This window comes from Porites lutea, chromosome 4 (genome assembly GCF_958299795.1).
Source record: "Porites lutea chromosome 4, jaPorLute2.1, whole genome shotgun sequence".
In the NCBI taxonomy this organism is placed as follows: domain Eukaryota; kingdom Metazoa; phylum Cnidaria; class Anthozoa; order Scleractinia; family Poritidae; genus Porites; species Porites lutea.
In genome coordinates, this window is record NC_133204.1 from 37920659 (window position 1) to 37940392 (window position 19734).

At 39.3% G+C, this 19734-nt stretch overlaps 1 protein-coding gene across 1 annotated transcript; it reads left to right on the plus strand.

Annotated features, from left to right (window-relative positions):
* The first annotated feature begins 3293 nt into the window (after window positions 1-3293).
* LOC140933493 (uncharacterized) lies at window positions 3294-13188 on the plus strand. Its single transcript, XM_073383068.1, has 8 exons — window positions 3294-3362; window positions 5600-5923; window positions 7324-7575; window positions 7908-8048; window positions 8522-8602; window positions 8773-8936; window positions 9803-10150; window positions 12414-13188. The coding sequence occupies exons 2-8, from the start codon at window positions 5602-5604 to the stop codon at window positions 12609-12611; spliced, it is 1506 nt and encodes a 501-aa protein (XP_073239169.1). The 5' UTR covers window positions 3294-3362; window positions 5600-5601; the 3' UTR covers window positions 12612-13188.
* Window positions 13189-19734: the final 6546 nt, after the last annotated feature.

Below are 19734 nucleotides of genomic sequence, written 5' to 3' on the forward strand. Positions count from 1 at the left end.
TCGATTTATACACTAGGTCTTTTATAAAGAAAATTCCTGGCTACGAAACATATTTTGGGCTGCAACGTCTTCAGCTTACTCAAGACGGAACCAAAGCCATCAGTTACAATGACTTGGAGATCCCTGTCACAAATCTTCAAACGAGCGAAATTCAAAGAACACCAAAACGTCCTTTTCTCGGAAATCGTGTCAACTGTGCAAACACTTTTAGAGGAGGTGCAAACTATGTCATAACAGTTTGTTTAGACAAAATCCTACGCATTTACAAATACTACCCGGAGCAAATGCAGATTGCAAAAAGACCCGACTGTTTGGGGGAAGAGAAAATCAGTGGTGTTTACCCAGGTGTGGATGGTCGCCACATCGTTACGACGACAGTGGGTCCAGAAGGGCAGACTTTGTCAGTCTAGGATGTAACTTCTTCAAATGTAGTTCGGCGCTTGCGGTTCTCAGCTATTGGTGTGAATGAGATAAGAATGCTGAATACTACAACATTTGCAAAGGTTTATATTGCAGAACGCAAAGAGTTTTTTTTCGGATTTTTCGACCTAAAGAAAGGAATGGTGTCACAGTGGATGGAGGGGAAGGCGGGCCATTCCTGGGCGGTAGGTTTTTTGAAGGAGACACGCTTTCTCACCTTCTCAAGGGCTCACCGAAAACTGGAGACTTGGGATGTTTCCACAGGGAAGCTTGTCCAAAAGCGTGGATTTCACAAGAAGTTTTGACTTGCGGATGTAATTTGAGCAAAAATGGCCACACTTTCATTTGCTCGTTGGTGCAAAGAGTGAAGAAACCGAACAGATCATTACCGCTTATCATGCTTGACTCTGCATCCGACGAATACTATCTGTTAAAGGTTAAAGGCAGGCAGCTCACGCTTCAGGCCTCCAATCTCGACAATGAAGGCCATCGCCTTTTTTGCTTCACTGTTGACGACACTACATTGATTTGGGATTTGAGAACCATATCAAGGCCTTTACACACTACTCTGCCAGCCGTGTAAGGTGTCTTTGCGTTGGCTTCCTCTAAAGATTCGTCGGTAGCCGTTTCATCACAAAAAGACAGAACGTTGGTTGTAGTTGGTGTTTCCACAGGGCAGATTCGTCACAGAGCGAGAAGCCAGCCCGCTCACAAAATTCTCATCCCAAACAACAAACTTGCGATTACGTTCCATCGCAATAACTTCTACGCTTGGGATCTGAACAAGGGAGAAAATGTCGCTACTTTTACTGCAGATTGGGAACCAACATCGAGACACGTTTACCTTATTGGTGATCATGTGACTATGTGCCTACCAGATAGAGCACGGGAAATGACCCTCAAATTGCATGGTATCCCCCCAGGCAAAGAAGAAGAATTCTTAGAAGAGTCCTGTTCATGGAAATTCCAGTCGAAGGAAACTTTCACTATTAATGTTCGCAAGTTGCTGATAGTTGTCCAATGAACATTACAAAACGGTGTTTTCTTTCCTATGACGAAATCTTATCCCGTGCCCAGATTTAATTTACGAGCATATCTCAGTGGCTGTGATGGGCAAACTATTTCAAAGCAGATCTGAGCTGAACCGTTAGTGAGATCCATTTAATAGCTTTAATTCCAGGTGAATATTTAAGTTCAAGGTGTTTCATTTAAATGAATTATTTAACTCTTTAACAGATCAGATTTTACTTGTTTTATTTTTGTTACATCAAATATCACATTTATTGCGGACATTGTTTGCGCTGCTCCTACCTTTTTACGTTTACAACCAAACCTACAAGAAAGATTGTTTTCAACTTTCAGTATGAGATGGCAAGTTATTTTTATATTTTTTTTGTTTTGTTTTGTTTTGATTTGTTTCGTTTTGTTTTGTTTTGTTTTTGAAAACTCTCGGTCATTTCTTCCTTTCTTCAGTGTAACTGATAAAATGTAAACATCGACAACAGAATTTATAAGATATTCCCAGAAATGGCGATCGAGGTATTCCATTAAATGCGGCCAAGTTCACAAGGCCCGAAGCCTTTTACGACGAGTTTAGCTTGCAGTGGCAATCCACTCGAAAGGGAAAGGAAAATCCATTGACTACCCTGCATAGCAGTTATAGGAAGAGTCGTGCCTGATTTTATCTCTACTTTTTTAGCGCCAAGCTTATTTTATAAGTTTTATATTAGATGAGGAGAAGTAACACAAAATAATTTCCAACTCGCCTAATCCGAAACGTAATTTAAAGTAAATATATCTATGGTGATTTAGAATTTTTTAACTGACACCTAAAAAGAGAATTTACTGCGTACTGCTTGTACGTTTCTTATTGAAGTTTATCAAAGACTTTGTTTATTGTGTTGAACAGACCTCTGTAGCTTGTGTGTTTGGTTTTCCCAATGTAGGACACAAGACGATAGTACATTAAGGAAATGAAAAATAGCAGGCGAATTACCTTGAGAGCGCCACATGACCTACAATGGGAAAGCAAAGCATACAAGGTAAAGGGGTCTATTCTACTTAAAGAACCCACACACTGTTCGTAAAGAGTAGGGGACGTTGTCCCCAGTGTGGTGGTCTGTCTCTCATGGGGGAAGGCACTGTGACGGGCCCGCAGTAATTGGCGTCATGCTGTTGCGGTGACCCTGCCAATAATTGGCCAATCTAATAAAATAAAATGAAAGAAAGGTTCGTCAACGCATTTGCGGAGATGAATTCGAGGTGAGCTTTATTCTGACGCTATAATGTGACATAATGAGCTTTGTTCCTTGAAACACCGTTGGAATGACTGTTCAAGTAGACAGTTGAGTTTTCTTCAGTGCTTAAAAGTTTTATTGGACCACTATTTTTGAAACAACAGTCCAAATTATTAACAGCTGATATCCCACAAAAGAACTCGTATTGGCCTAACATAATGAGATGCACTTCATTGTAAGAATCTTTTTATTATTTGAGTCACTAAGCAACATGGGCTGACATGGCAAGCATTTTTTTAGCAAGACGCTTTACTTGTGCAAACAGTATGGTGAAGCAAGACGTCTTTATTCTTAAGAAAGCATTTTCCTTTTTATTTCAATTTTTACTCTTTTTTTCTCCATTTGGTATTTGCAAAGTGGTTTAATAAAAGAGTTTTTTTCTTTATTTCTGGGAGAGTAAGTGATCTCTATTTGAAGATACATTTAGATTTAAACAACATGCACTTTTGGATAGAATTTGTTTCTTAGAAACTAGCTAAGAGCATACACGCTTTAAATTCGTATTGAATTAAGATTAGTCGGACTTCATGGAGCACTAAGGACTGCTCCACGCTGAACCACGTTAGAAAACAATTGGACATCGTAACTGCTCTGTATGGTAAAGTATCTTCAACTTATCCGTCCGTGGCAGTATTAGCTGGATACGTAAGTACATCCGGGTTACCGTTCGTTGAAGGATATAGTAGCAATTTGAGTATACCGATCACAAACCATTGTTGTGCCAAAGAAATACCCATACAAAGAAAACCTAAGAGAAATTGAAAAAAAAAATAAAGAGTATATCTGGTGCATCAGGCTCAAATTTTCAGCCATGAAAGCTTTTTATAATGAGAAATCACTTTCAATTTCAAGGGTTTTTCTATGTAACTATGAGTGATAATAGGAATCACAACATATAAACAAGGATTCGCTAATATCACCGACTGGTAAGACACGTTTCTGAGTAGTGAGTCTATTTTGATTCTCGGCTTTTAAAACCCGAATTCTTAAAATAACAGAGCTAGAACCGCCTTCTCGTCGAATCGTAAGCACCTTCTCTGAATCCTAAATCTGTGGGGTTAAAATTGATCCTCCTTTGGTGGGAACGCTGAAGTAGTTGTTGTCAGAAAACAGAATGCTAATTTGGAAATTACATCTGGCCTCGGTTGTTCGAACGCAGAACAGTGCTATCCACCAGATAAACTACTATCCAAAGGATAGGTCTTAGGAAAACCAATTGCGTCATGCACTCGATAGAGATTTATACATCTTTCGAACAAATGGACCTGGTCTTTCGTTCAGTTATTGTAGGCTTTGGCCTTTTGCTGCGAGACTTAAAACTGATTATTTAAAAATCTCGTGACGGAGAAGTCTCAACGTTTCATTCACTTGTGTGATCAAATGGTCACGAGTGTTTTGTGAAATATATATAATTTCTTGAGCCTTTGGTGGAGGGAAATAATTAGACTTTGGATAAAACGGAAGTGAAATTATTTTCTAATTTTACGAGTAAACCATTTAATTTCCTATTGATATCATGGGTGACAAATTACACCTACAATCCAGAGTTAACCCTTTGGAATCCTTCCTGCCATTAAACGTTGTCCTGTTTTGTGTGTTCAGCTTTTCTACAGTGTTTTTTAATGCCCGGGTGTCTTCAGGGGCACCCAACGACGGTTTCCTCCTAAATACATTGAAAACACTTTTAAGGCTATTCAGAGTACTTTTAGTTTTTTAGAAATACATTCTAATCGGCGCTGTAAAATTCATATCTGTTCGGTCATCCTAGGGCAACTTTAGTTTTTTCGAAATTACCAGGACTTCAGCAATTGTTTTCCCAAAATTTTTAGATTCAATTTAAAATTTTGCGAAAATGAGAATTTTTCTGATTCCTCTTTCCATCGCATTTTCGAATCTGAAAATTTTAGGTTTCCTTTTCGTGCGAAAAATGGCTAAACTGAGGAGTGAAATGCAAAAAATTAACCTTCAGGAAATCGTAGGGAATTTATTAGATAAGCTTCGAAAATTGTACATGAATGGAACGGTTATCTAGAAATTCTTCCTTCCTCAAGGTGTATAGAAATTTCTACCAGTAGGCAATTTAGTATAGGCTTCTTCGAACAGATAGTTTACAGACAACTACCACTGGGTGCCCCTGTGTCTTCATTCGTATCATCTTTAAACTGGACGCCATCATGGCATTGAGAAAATACAGCGAACGTTGTCATAGCAATTTTTTTTAATTTCGAAATGGGGAATAATAGACCTTGTCACGGTAGGCAAACGTGTGAGAAATTACAGTGTTTGTATGAGAATCTAATTTCGAATAATTTCCGTAAAACGGCTGTTCTGAAAAAAATATCAGTAAATTGTAAATTAAAGCTACAAAGCAAAGGATTGCACTAAAACATTTTGGGGGCGTATCTGTGCTTAAACTTCTCCAGAGGCTTGCTTTAGATTTTGCATATATTTATCTGTAATTTTTCCCGGCACTTTCTTAAAGACAAATGAATAGAAAATTTAACAAAATGGTTCTAGGTCTTCTAGCGCATATAACGCCCTCAAATTTTTTCAGTAGAATCCTTCGGGGTAAAGCAGTTTCGTTTACAATTGATATTTTTTTCAGAACAGCCGTTCTACGGAAATTATTCGACATTAGATTCTCAAACAACAACAACAATGTATTTTATTTTAGATCCATAAGCATACAAACACTGTAATTTCTCACGCGTTTACCTACTCGTCAAGATGGCGTAAAAAATCGTGCCAAGTCTATTGAATAATTTGACAGTGTTACATCTTGTTTTGGAAGGAGCTGCAGTAGCGCCATATTGGCCTTTCTTTGTCTAATTGCGCTTTCCACTTACAATCACTGCTTTCACTCTCTAAACTTTGACTTTTAGGAATGGGATGTCGAGTTCTTCAAATCTTCAAAAAAGGTTCCGTCAAAAAAGCCATCCTCCTTGGCATTTTTATGACAACCTTCTATATTTTTTGGACACTATACAACTTGGTTGAGTGCAAGACACCTTTTTTTGAAAATCATGAGCATGACATACGAAATTTTCACCAACAGTGGTGTAGAATGCAAGGTTGGCGGATAGACTGGGACACAGTGGTTAAACCGTGTGCTGGCAAAGTAGCCTGGGACGAGCGAAAAGAAAACTCCGAATGGAGGACTGATGCGCGTAACAGTTTTATTAAGAAATGGGAGATACAACCTGCAGGTAGATAACGTATGTAAATTCCTAAACCTTCATTTTTGTAACATTGGCCTCTAAAGTATTGAAAGGCAAGCTCTATTGAATAGAGAAGGGAAGTAATGACGTCACAAAAACTAAATTTTGAAATTATGGGATAGGCTGGCATATTCAGAAAGAACAAAAAGAGAAAGACCACCTGGCCACAAATCAGCCTTTTAGAGCAAATTGGTGGGGGGGTGGGGGGGGGGGCTAAAAGCACCGTTTTGCTTCGACGACTCCATATAAATCCTTCCTGGATGTGCACTGAACCAATCCCATATTCACAAATTTGAATTTTTGTGACGTCACAAGTCTTCTCTCTATAAGCCCCTCATTGAAGCATTTGCGAGGCACGAATAAAACAAACTCAGAGTCTCCCAAGCAAAATTTTGAAATAAAAGTCAGAAGCGCTCATTAGACCATTTGAATGAGGATGACGTCACTACGTGACTGCTTCTTCCAGAATCCTTCAGAGTTTTGCTTTCTTGTGTAAATTTATTAAATCCTCTGTGGGATTTCTAAGTTAAAGATGCAAAAAAGGAAAAACGAAATGGATTTGCAGTTTTTCTATCCAGTTCTTTTTCCATCAAGTTGTGAACTTAAGCGACAATGTTAAAATGGTAATGGTAAATGCCTTTTTATAGCGAAAGTGCTCTTAGATGCACCACCTACCTCCAGGCATTCTACCCAGATAATTTGAAACAAATAATGCAAATGTAATATAGCACTATAAAGAAACCCAACAAGCAACAGCTAGCGCCAGATGGCTATTTCACAATCGTCGGGAAGACCGAAACAAATCCAATTAGTGGTCAAGAGACTCAAGCTCGGGACCGCTGGATTGTGAGTCCTCCGCGCTGATCATTTGGCCACGCTGCCTTAGTCCAAAATGTTAGAGTAACTTAGAGCTGTATTCAGTTTATACAATGAATATTTCTTGACAGTACAGTCGAACCTCCAGTAAGAGACCACCCAAAATACAAAGACTGAGTGGTCGCTTACAAGAATCGAACTGCGTGGGGCCTCTCCCAAGAAGAGTTCGGGGTACATCTACTTTAAGATGGAATATGTGTAGTTCCATGTTGTCACTAAAGTTCTTCGTATCGTCTTAGTAGCATAGTGCACATAACGAACATAGAGATGAGAGAATGCTTTAAGTCGTCGCTTTACAAGAGGTTAAAAACCATGCAAAATCATAAACCGTGAGTCCCAAAAGGTGGTCGCGGTCGCTTACAGGACGTGGTCGTTTACTAGAGGTTCCAACTGTAAGGCTTTGACTGGGAAAATTTTGGTGTTTTGGATTGGCGGTCGCTTATGGGAGGTGGTCGCTTACGAGAGGTAGTCGATCGCAAATGGAGGTTCGACTGATTTTCTTTTCCTGTTAGGTCACTTCAGTCGTTTCTTCATTCAGTCTGTTACAAGACATAGCGTTCATAAAAATTTTGGTGGCGATGCGTGGCGAGTGTACATCAGACAAGGCCCAGCATCCCTTGCGCCACAAGTGTGGGACTATGACAACGGAATGTATGAAGTGGTATTCTTGGTTATGGAACCTGGTGATTACTCCGCCCAGATCACCCTGGATTTCACTCTTTGTGACGGCCTTCGCGAGCCGCCTGTGGACTGGTTCATAAAAGGTTCGAAACTAATTTAAACAATTTTCTTAAACACCCTGTTGGGGACTCTCACAATTAGATGAAAATATTGCATTCGAGCTGAATTTAGGGCAGTTCATGAAATTGAAAACTTAACTTTCTCTCCCTGCTGGAATTCATTTACTAAATGCGGCCTGAGCTTCGCATTGGCATTTTGTGTGGAGATAAGTTTGATTTTAGCTCAGGTTATCTAAATGTCCAGAAAAGCTTTGAAGTCGTGACAGTGTCACTTCAACATAAAAAATAGGGAATAAAATTATTACCTTATAAGGCAATAGCTAGAACAGTTATATTTTTAATACCTCAAAACACAGGGACAGTTCAAGGAAAATACCAACCAGATGGAATCCTGGGATACATTGGCGATGACTACATATTGGAACCGATTGGAGGAAAGACGGCAATTACGTTTTCTGTCCCGGAAACCTCGCATAACACACAGGGGTTAATACCAGGTAAAAGTCTACCTTGTTATTGGAACCGGATCGAGGAAGAATGTTTCATGAGCATGATACCCTGAATCTACCGAACCATTCAGTAAAGAAGACTGTTTCATTTTGGAACGGCGTAGCTGAACGACTCTAATTCAGACCCCTAACCTTTTTTGCAAGCAAACTGATGTATAAGCTACCATAACGGTTTTGGCTTTACTGCGTCGCGTCTTCCTAAAAAAGACAGATCAGTCAAAACTCGATTACGTCTGCTGAAAAGTTGGCCCTAAGCCGGGCCAGAATGGTGCCATAAAAGCATGTATAATTTTTTTCTTTATATTTGTGTGAAAAGAACAGTTAGTAATTTCATCATGAACCTAATTTCTTTGCTAAGATGCGAAGAACAATGATTTGATCTGTTTCAAACAATGACATGGTTAGATTGGTATGTGGAAATCTCAAAACAATTGATGATCATAATTCTTCTATTAATACAGAAAAAGCCTGTGGAATCACTTGTAACCTGCTACAAAACGGTTTTGGTAGATGGGTCGAAGGAGTGTGGTTGCCTTATACTGGTATGTGTTCTTCTGGACGATTTTTAATTTTCAAATTTAGCACCTTTAAATGGCTTGTACTCTTCCACTGGACAATAGTTACTCATGATAATCATACAATTTTTAAATGGCGTATGTTCTATACAGGACATTTTTAATTACTACATGTACAACTATACTATTTTCTATAGAGGATAACACAACAGCAGCAGTAGAGAATTCCTTTACGGGGGCAGATACACTGTGGATATATGGTGATTCCGTGGCCCAGAATTTCCTGAAATCACTGAGATTACGAGGAATTTGTAAAAAGATTTTCAAAAAGTGCAAAGATTCATACATGTGGATATACGAGGTATGAAGCAACAGAGCTCGTATTCCACATAAATTAATTAAAACTGAATACCGTAAATGATCAAATAGACTTCCTCTCTCGTATAAACGCCTCTTGTCTAATAAACGCCCCCTCTATTATATTAAAGCACTTTTGAGTTTGTATAAGACGGCCCTCTTTAATACTGGGCCTCCTCTCTATTAGACGCCTTGGCCTATAAGACGTATCAATAAATGGACTAGATGCCCCCTGTGTATATACTGTTGTGATATATTCGCCAAAGCCTATTAGTTTTCTGAAGTTTTTTACAGTCGTACAATAAAGGCGTCAAGCTTTAAACGCCGCCCCAGCTCTTAAAAGCGCCGACTTGGGATTTTGAAATTAAATAGACTTCCTCGGCGTCCATTAGATCATTTACGGCATCGTCGATAATTTATTAACAGCGCAAATAACGGCTGATCAACCAATTGTATTGCTTGCGTTCCTGAGAGCTAGAAGGTTTAAACTCTTGGGTTGTGGCCTTCAGACCATGTAACACAGGTTGACTGTTTCATGCAAGTTTCACCAACCGAAGAATAAAATCAAGAAAGAAAAAATGATTGTGACAAGAAAAGTACATGTACAATTTACCTGGTATCCCTAAACAAAGTGGCGGTTTAATAGAGGTAATAACGTCACTGGATAAAAATTCCTCGATGGGGCCACGACCGTTTAATGATGTCTGGTTTGCAGTAAGTAAGGAAAAAAAATGGTTTTGAACACTTTTCTTCACATAGACTCAAATGATCTTTACGTTTCGGGAGAATCTGCTGAAAGGGAGATAGTGATGAACCAATTTTTTTTCTAAATTTTATATCGTAATCTTGTATATTTCTACATTTTTTCAGCTTACCAGTGTAGAAGAGGCCAAGTCAAAGTTTCGTCCAAACGATTTCAACAAAACAGTTATCCTTCAATATTTGACGAACATTCTTGATTCACCCGATATGAGAAGACAAAACAGTGTGTTCTTATTTAACCTTGGCGTTCATTATCCAATATCACTTAATTTCACAACTTACAGAGACCTCTTGGATAGCGTGATAACACTGTTAAGGAGAAAGGTTGAGGTTCAACACAATAATAAACCCATTGTTATATGGAAAACAACAACATCCGTTGAAAAAGAAAAGACTCATTTAATGTTTGCAGAACTTCCGACGAATAAGACTCATTGGAGATTCCATACACATCAGGTATAACAGCAGGTATTATTCATTCAAAATATTTCACCGTTTCTGATTGGCTCAAATATCCCCCGCGGCTAATTCTTTGGCCTTGGTGGATACTGCATAATTCTTCTTGTTATATTCCTAGACTTTCCCTCAACTAAACAGGGACTGTCATTGGTTGATTCTTGGTTACGTGGCCTTGACTGAAATCAAATGTAACCCGATCGTGATACATTAAGAAATGTACCGCGCTCCGAATACATTACAGCACGTGATTTAAGCACGGTGGAATGGCGTGACAGAAGGTGGGAAAACCACTGCCAGTTTTCTTTTTCGTGAATGAACACAACAACACAAACACGAAGGCCCAAGCAAAAAGGAACGATTTTTAAAGTTATCCCAGATAGGGAAACAGTAGCTAGTGGAGGAAAAAGATGCAGATAATATAAGGAAAGTACTTTGTAAATCATCCATTCAGTAGTTTTGAGAATTAAATTTGTGTTGTTATAACTACCGAGTCGACTGTTTTGGTTCGCTCCGGTTATTCTTTTGTTGCTGTTGAAGTGAAAGTCTAGAAAATTAATATAACAAAACACTAAATGTCAGGTTCCTTCGGGAACCCAATTAGTTTTGTTTTCCCAAGGAAAAATAAAACTGTTTTCTTTGGGATCTAACGTAGAGTGTATAACATCCTCACTTAATAAATGCTTATTATAACGTTATACCTTGCATAAAAACTGCACTTTCCTATGTGTGTTTTAGTGTTAAAAACTTTAAATACCTTTTTTTACGATGCTCTCATTATTTATAGCCACTGTCAATACTATGAACCGAACTATTGAATGAGACTGAGAATGGTATACCGCAGTTATAAAAGAATCAGCCAGGAAATTAAAGGCAGTCAAAAACGAAGAAATATTTTGAACGAATAGTAATTAATTATTAAATTAATAGCTGTCCTTATTTCTCTTGTTATTGTCATCTTTATTGCTGCGGAGCGACCGAAGGGAGCGAGCAGCAACATAATCAGGATTTAAAAGAAATATATAAGGGGCGACGAATTCTCGAATTCATCACTTTTTACCACAATGCATTGCATTTAACCACACTTTTTACCACAATGCATTGCATTTAACCAGAGTGCATTGCGCCACGAACAACTCAAATAAAAACACGGGGAAGTTGAGTGCATCGTTCGCTGCTCAGACTTTGTGGTAAATTTTCTACAGCGCGGTTAGAGGTCTTACCAAATTTTAAGACACGCAGGAGTCTTTCAGATGAGTATGATGGTTAACTTGGGGATTAGATTTTAATTCAAGAGCCTTTTTGACTCGTCCAGGTGTTAAACCTGACGAGAAGATGAGCATTCGCTCTTGGACTCCGCAACACGGGGGATATACAAATTCCAGCTTGCTAGAAGGTGATGTGAAAGTGAGAAAATTTCATGCAATGCTATTCTTAAGAAACTGTATGAGCCGAAAATGGATGTGATTTTGACCATTCGCTTCAAAATAACAGCGGAAATCGAGATAACAAAACATATGTTTTGTGTCCTACTTTGCAGACGAGGACGCGTATCGGCGTTTTGAAAAGCATAATTATGTTCTTTCATTCATTTATTGCCATGGAATATGCGTTTACATTGTTTTTTCACTGTTAATAGCTCGGTTAATGCGGCTGGCGATATTCTTGCCGGCGGAAGTTTCATCGAAAAGGAATAAAATGAAAGACTTTTCTTACACACTACGTAATCAGTCTATGTGGTGCAGTGGTTAGGTGTAGTCGCGTCAAGTCAGAGGTGCCGGGTTCGAGTCTCACTGAATTATTTATTCCTTCTTTCTTTTTTTTTTCCGTTTTTTGTGGTGTTGTTTTCTACAAATATATAGTTAAATAACTGTTACTTAATAAAATGCAACAAACAGCAAGAAAAGTATTGTGTTTCCAGAGAAAATATCGTGCACCGTATATTAAATATATGGATAAACGATCTGAATTTCTATTATTTCCTACAATTTACTGTGGGAAAACCAGAGTTAATAACCACTTGATCATTTTCTAAACAACGTTCCCACGAGTTCTTTCTATAGACTGATAGTAATTATTCTAGTACTTTCCAACATGTAAATAGGACATTCAATGTCATTTTTGATTCTTTTAAGTCTCACTGCCTAACTAATGCCAGTATCAACAGAATGTGCCGCAGCATTACTATCTTTTAGATACCCTAGTCATTAAAGTAGTTGTAATTGTCGTTGTGTGATGTTTGTGTGATTTTTTTTATCATCAGAGACTGGAGTTGTTTCATAAATACGCGACTAACGCCATGTGCAAAGCTGGCATTCCTGTATTGGACGTGTATCCAATGACCGCTTCGTATCCTAATGGCACACTAGATCATGTGCATTACAATGCAAATGCGCAGAGAGCAGCTGAGGATCAACTGTTAGCATTTATGATGGAGGAAATGAAGAAAACTTCCAGTTGAAGAGATCACGAGTTGGCTGACGGGGAGTCTTCACATGGCTTATAGCAATACGGAAAGTTTACAAGAAAAAAGAGACATTTCGTCAGTGTTCGAACCACTAACCAAATAATTTACAAACGTGCTTTGGATATGAGACGGCAGACAGCCACCAGACACATAGTGGCGAGGTGGCTTTAAAGATAATCACATACCAAGAGGAAATGCGTTACGGTGTATCCTCCCCTCCACGTACCCAATGCAATAAGCTTGAGTGAAAAAGGCCTTTCATATAAAAATACAATAGATATGAAAACATTTTCGATTTATAACAACCACCAAAAAAATGGTTTTATGTTTAATGTGAATGATTGATGTCATTTCTCCAGCTACTAGGTAGGGGGCGTTCCTGCCATCCGGAAAATTATTATGTTTTTATGACATGAAAGCGAGAAACAAGACCTCTCCCGTTTGGCGGATGTACCCTAATTTTTGCTGGGATAACCTTTTTGTGTATCCGGATTTTCCTAGCTTGGTATGCTTAAATGAAATAAACGGCCATTCCTGTGCCCAAATTTATCCCAAATTACAGGGAATTGTCATTATTGGATATCCCAGCAAACAGAGCTCACCCAAAGCAAGACTCCACCAACAGCAATAACCGACTCAATAATACTATCTTAAGGAACATGGAGAATAAAAGGGGTTTCGTGGCAGCTGTTTTGCGATTATGGTGATGTAGTTAAAAGCCGCTAAGCCAGTTGTTCCTGCTCTAGACATTAGTTAAAAGAATGAGTGCAAAAACTTTCCAGAAACATCCCGCCTCACACCAGGAGCCTTATTTCTATGGTAATTAACACTTATTGTGGTCAAGCGCTCACCAAAATAGTAATTAGTTCACACACCTTAGGGTGCGTTCCTTTGATCACTCTGATCATGGCAGATCAAATGAACCGATCAATCCTTACCAAGAGTGGATTCATCGGTTCATTTGATCTTCCTCTGATCCTGATCCGGATCATCTCAAAGGAACGCACCGCACCCCTAGAGTGTTAATTTATTCAAACCTCAAGTAACTTTCCGTTCCTTTGTCACCACTGTCAATCATAAATATCATTTACATACAGGGGAGATGTATTAAATGATATAATTTTTGTAAGAATTCCCTTCGCGCCAGATATACATTTATTCGGAACGCTTTAATGGGAATGGCTTAATTTCCTGGCCAATAAATTTTCTCGTTAGAGATCAGCTTTTTAAGCATCATGTAAGGTGAAAAACGGATCAAGCTAAGACGGTTATATTAAGGATAAACTAGAATCTATTCTCTTGCTGTCTAAAAGTTTCCCTTACTGTCAGTGGAATAAGTAACTCTGATAACTCTTTTCGCCGCCACCTCTGCTGCAAATCAGCTAACACATTCATTAATACCATCATGGATGCAGCTGAGTGGTCTAGTTGTGAGAATGTGTCCCCTCACCAGATTTAAACACTGACTACTTAGGTTCCCCTAACCCTAACCCCTAACCCTAACCCTACCTCTAACCCTAAAACCTAACCCTAAACCTAACCCTAACCTAACCCCTAGCCCTAACCCCTAGCCCTAAACCCTAACCCTAACCCTAACCCTAACCCTTAACCCTAACTTCTAACCCTAACCCTAACCTCTAACCCTAACTGCTAACCCCGACGCTAACCCTAACCTAACATCTAAATTTAAACTCTAACCCTAACCCTAACCTAACCCTAACCCTAACCCTACCCTAAACTCTAACCCTAACCCTTAACCCTAACTTCTAACCCTAACCCTAACCTCTAACCCTAACTCTAACCCTAACTGCTAACCCCGACGCTAACCCTAACCTAACATCTAAATTTAAACTCTAACCCTAACCCTAACCTAACCCTAACCCTAACCTCTAACTCTAATTTCTAACACTAACCCTACCCCTAACCCTAATCCTAACCCTAACCTCTAACCCTAACCCTAACCCTAACCCTAACCCTAACCCTAACCCTAACCCTAACCCTAACCCTAACCTAACCCTAACCCTAACCCTAACCCTAACCCTAACCCTAACCCTAACCCTAACCCTAACCTCTAACCCTAACCCTAACCCTAACCCTAACCCTAACCCTAACCTCTAACCCTAACCCTAACCCTAACCCTAACCCTAACCCTAACCCTAACCCTAACCCTAATCCTACCCCTAACCCTAATCCTAACCCTAACCTCTAACCCTAACCCTAACCCTAACCCTAACCCTAACCTCTAACCCTAACCTCTAATCCTCACCCTAACCTCTAACACTAACTCTCTTTCCTAATCCTTGGTTTAGGGTTCGTGGTTAGTGTTAGGGTTAGAGGTTAGGGTTAGAAGTTAGGGAAAAGGTTAGGGTTAGGGTTAGAAGTTAGGGTTAGGGGTAGAGTTAGGATTAGGGTTAGGGATAGGGTTAGCGTTAGGGTTAGAGTTTACAGTAAGGGTTACTGTTAGGGTTAGGATTAGGATTAGGGTTAGTATTAGGGTTAGGGTTAGGGTTAGGGTAAGGGTTAGAGGTTAGGGCTAGGATTAGGGTTAGGGTTAGAGGTTAGGGTCAGGGTTAGGGTTAGGGTTAGAGGTTAGGGTTAGAGGTTAGGGTTAGGGTTAGGGTTAGAGGTTAGGGTTAGGATTAGGGTTAGGGGTAGGGTTAGTGTTAGAAATTAGAGTTAGAGGTTAGGGTTAGGATTAGGGTAAGGTGTAGGGTTAGGGCTAGATTAGGGTGGGGGTTAGGTTTTTGGTTAGAGGTTAGGGTTAGAATTAGGGTTAGGGTTAGGATTAGGGTAAGGTTTAGTGTTAGGGCTAGGCTAGGGTTAGGGTTAGGGTTTGGGTTAGAGGTTAGGGTTAGGATTAGGGTTAGGGTTAGGGTTAGGGTTAGGTTAGGGTTAGGGTTAGAGGTTAAATTTAGATGTTAGGTTAGGGTTAGCGTCGGGGTTAGCAGTTAGGGTTAGGGTTAGGGTTAGGGTTAGGGTGAGGGTTAGGGTTAGCGTTAGGGTTAGGGTTAGAGGTTAGGGTTAGGGTTAGGGATAGGGTTAGAGGTTAGGGTTAGGGTTAGGGTTGGGGTTAGGGGTAGGGTTAGAGGTTAGGGTTAGGGTTAGGGTTAGGGTTAGGGTTAGAGGTTAGGGTTAGGGTTAGGGTTAGAGGTTAGGGTTAGGATTAGGGTTAGGGGTAGGGTTAGTGTTAGAAATTAGAGTTAGAGGTTAGGGTTAGGGTTAGGGTTAGGGTTAAGGTTAGGGTTAGGGTTAGGGTTAGAGAGTTAGGATTAGGGTTAGGGTTAGGGTTAGGGTTAGAGGGTAGGGTTAGGGTTATGGTTAGATGATAGGGTTAGGGTTACAGTTAGGGTTAGGGTTAGGGTTAGCAGTTAGGGTTAGGGTTACGGTTAGGGTTAGAGGTTAGGTTAAGGGTTAGGGTTTGAAGTTAGGGTTAGAGGTTAGGGTTGAGGTTAGGGTTAGGGTTATGTTTAGGGTTAGAAGTTAGGGTTAGGGTTAAGGTTAGGGTTAGGGTTAAGGCTTAAGGCTTAAGGGGTAGGGTTTGGGTTACTGTTAGATAATTAATATAACAAAACAATTTCAGGTTTCTTTGTGAACTTAATTAGTTTTGTTTTGCCAAGGAAAAATAGGACAAACTGTTTCCCTTGGGATGTAACGTTTAGAGTATAATATCCTCACTTGATAATTGCTTATTATAACGTTATACCTTCCATAAAAACTTCACTTTCCTATTTTTGTTTTAGTGTTTAGAAATTTAAATACCTTTTTTTACGATGCTTTCATTGTTGATAGCTACTTTTAATACTATGAAGCGAACTATTGGATGAGACTGAGAATGGTATGCCGCAGTTATAAAAGAATCAGCCGGGAAATTAAAGGAAATCAGAAACGAAGAAATATTTTGGACGAATTTTTAAATTAATAGCTGTCGTTATTTCTCTTGTTATTGTCATCTTTATTATTAAAGTAGTTGTAATTGTCGTTGTGTGATGTGTGTGTGATTTTTTTTATCATCAGAGACTGGAGTTGTTTCATAAATACGCGACTAACGCCATGTGCAAAACTGGCATTCCTGTGTTGGACGTGTATCCAATGACCGCTTCGTATCTTAATGGCACACTAGATCATGTGCATTACAATGCAAATGCGCAGAGAGCAGCTGAGGATCAACTATTAATTAGCATTTATAATGGAGGGAATCAAGAAAATTTCCAGTTGAAGAGATCACGAGTTGGCTGACGGGGAGTCTTTACATGGGTTATAGCAACACGGAAAGTTTACAAGAAAGAAGAGACAGTTCGTCAGTGTTCGGGCCACTAACCAAATAATTTACAAACGTGCCTTGGATATGAGATGGCAGACAGCCACCAGACACACGGTGGCGAGGTGGCTTTACAGATAATCACATACCAAGAGGAAATGCGTTACGGTGTATCCTCTCCTCCACGTACCCAATGCAATAAGCTTGAGTGAAAAAGGCCTTTCATATAAAAATACAATGAATATGAAAACATTTTCGATTTATAACAACGACCAAGAAAATGGCTTTATGCTTAATGTGACTGATTGATGTCATTTCTCCAGCTACTGGGTAGGGGGCGTTCCTGCCATCCGGGAAATTATTATGTTTTTATGACATGAAAGCGAGGCACAAGACCTCTCCCGTTTGGCGGATGTACCCTAACCTTTGCTGGGATAATCTTTTTGTGTATCCGGATTTTCCTAACTTGTTATGCTTAAATAAAATAAAAGGCCATTCTTGTGGCCAAAATTTATCCCAAATTACAGGGAATTGTCATTATTGGGTATCCCAGCAAACAGAGCTCACCCAAAGCAAGACTCCACCAACAGCAATAACGACTCAATAATACTGTCTAAAGGAACATGGAGAATAAGAGGGGTTTCGTGGCAGCTGTTTTGCGATTATGGTGAGGTAGTTAAAAGCCGCTAAGCCAGTTGTTCCTGCTCTAGACATTAGTTAAAAGAATGAGTGCAAAAACTTACCAGAAACATCCCGCCTCACACCAGGAGCCTTATTTCATGGTGATTAACACTTTTTGCGGTCAAGCGCTCACCAAAATAGAAATTAGTTCACACACCTAGGGTGCGTTCCTTTGATCACTCTGATCATGGCAGATCAAATGAACCGATCAATCCTTACCAAGAGTGGATTCATCGGTTCATTTGATCTTCCTCTGATCCTGATCCGGATCATCTCAAAGGAACGCACCCCTAGAGTGTTAATTTATTCGAACCTCAAGTAACTTTCCGTTCCTTTGTCACCACTGTTCATCATAAATATCATTTATATACAGGAGAGATGTACTGAATGATATAATTTTTGTAAGAATTCCCTTCGCGCCAGATATACATTTATTCGGAACGCTTTGGTGGGAATGACTTAATTTCCTGGCCAATGTTCTCGTTAGCGATCAGCTTTTAAAGCATCATGTAAGGTGGAAAACGGAACAAGCTAAAGACGGTTATATTGAGGATAAACTAGAATCTCTTCTCTCGGTGTCTAAAAGTTTACCGTTACTGTCAGTGGTATGAGGAACTCTGATAACTCTTTTCGCCGCCACCTCTGCTACAAATCAGTTAACACATCCATTAATACCATCATGGATGCAGCTGGGTGGTCTAGTTGTGAGAATGTGTCCCTCACAAGATTTAAAGACTGACTGCTTAGGTTGCCGCGCTTTATCTCACATGACTTCCTAGCTATAGCTCCTGATGAATGACTCAAAGAATTCCAATCAAACTTTAACTTATCCGTCTGTGTCAGTATTAGCTTGATACGTAAGTACTTGCGAGTTACCGTTGGTTGAAGCAGGTTGAGAATTTGGTTGAGTATAGATGAATTAAAATCTATATCGATCACAATCCATTGTTGTGCCAAAAAAATATTGACACAAAAAAACCTATGAGAAATTATAAGGAAAAATATAAAGGGTGTATCTGGTGCATCGGGCTCAAATTTTCAGCCATACCTCTTTATACTGAGATATTACTTTCAATGCCAAGGGTTTTTTCATGTCACTATTGAATGATAATAGGAGTCACCACAGGTACCGGTCAAAAAGGATTCGCTAATACCGCCGTTTGGTTAGACACGTTTCGGAGTAGTAGGTCTATTTTGATTCCCGGTTTTTGAAACCCGAACTCTTCAAATAACAGAGGCAGGACCTTCTCGACGAATCGTAAGCACCTTCGCTGAATCCTGAATCTGTGGGGTTAAAATTGATCCTCCTTTGGCGGGAACGTAAGTAGTAAACAGAATGTGAATTTGGAAACTACATCTCGTCCCGGTTGTTCAAACGCAGAACAGTGCTATCCATCAGATAAACCACTATCCAACGGATAAGTTTTAGGCGGACTAAAACAAATTGCGTTATGCACTGGATAGAGATTTATCCACCTTTCAAACAAATGGGCCTGGTCTTTCATTCAGTTACTGCAGAAGCTTTGCTGTGAGATTACCCAAAAAACTTGAAAGTGATCATTTAAAAATCTCGTGGCAGAGAAGTCTCAACGTTTCATTCACTTGCCTTGTTAAATGTGTGATCAAATGGTGACGAGGAAATTAGGATGTAATTTTCACGTGTGTTTTGTAAAAGTTATAATAAAATTTGAGCCTTTGGTGGAGGGAAAAAATTAGAATTTGGATAAAATGCAAGTGATATTATTTTCTAAATTTACGAATACCTTATTATAGGAAATTAACGCTCCACGAAATTAAGGCATTGGAAATTAACGTGAGTTAAATTGAATTTCATGGAAAACGACTTTCGAATAAATAAAATTAACGCGAAAGAGGAGGTAGAATTTCATAATAAATGAAAATTAACGCGATTAAGACACAGTTGGTGGCCGAAATCAAAGGAGAAGATATTGACATCACTTCTGGCAGGGACAACGACATAGATGAACTCGAAATATTGTAAACCTTCGCCTTAGCTTTTGCGGAAAGATGAAAAATAAAGGGTACATGGAAAGAAAGAAAGCTTGTAGTTAATGTTTCTTAAGTGTCAAGAATGTCTGGACAGGTTCCAAAATTGGGGTTAAAATACTGGAAATTAAGAGCGCGGAAATTAACGCTGTACTTAATTAACGTCGCGGA

Coding starts and splice junctions, on each gene's coding strand:
- LOC140933493 (XM_073383068.1), top strand. CDS start 5,602: ATGGGATGTCGAGTTCTTCAAATCTTCAAAAAAGGTTCCGTCAAAAAA. Junction 8,603..8,772: donor AGTGTGGTTGCCTTATACTG/GTATGTGTTCTT, acceptor TATTTTCTATAG/AGGATAACACAACAGCAGCA. Junction 10,151..12,413: donor GGAGATTCCATACACATCAG/GTATAACAGCAG, acceptor TTTTATCATCAG/AGACTGGAGTTGTTTCATAA.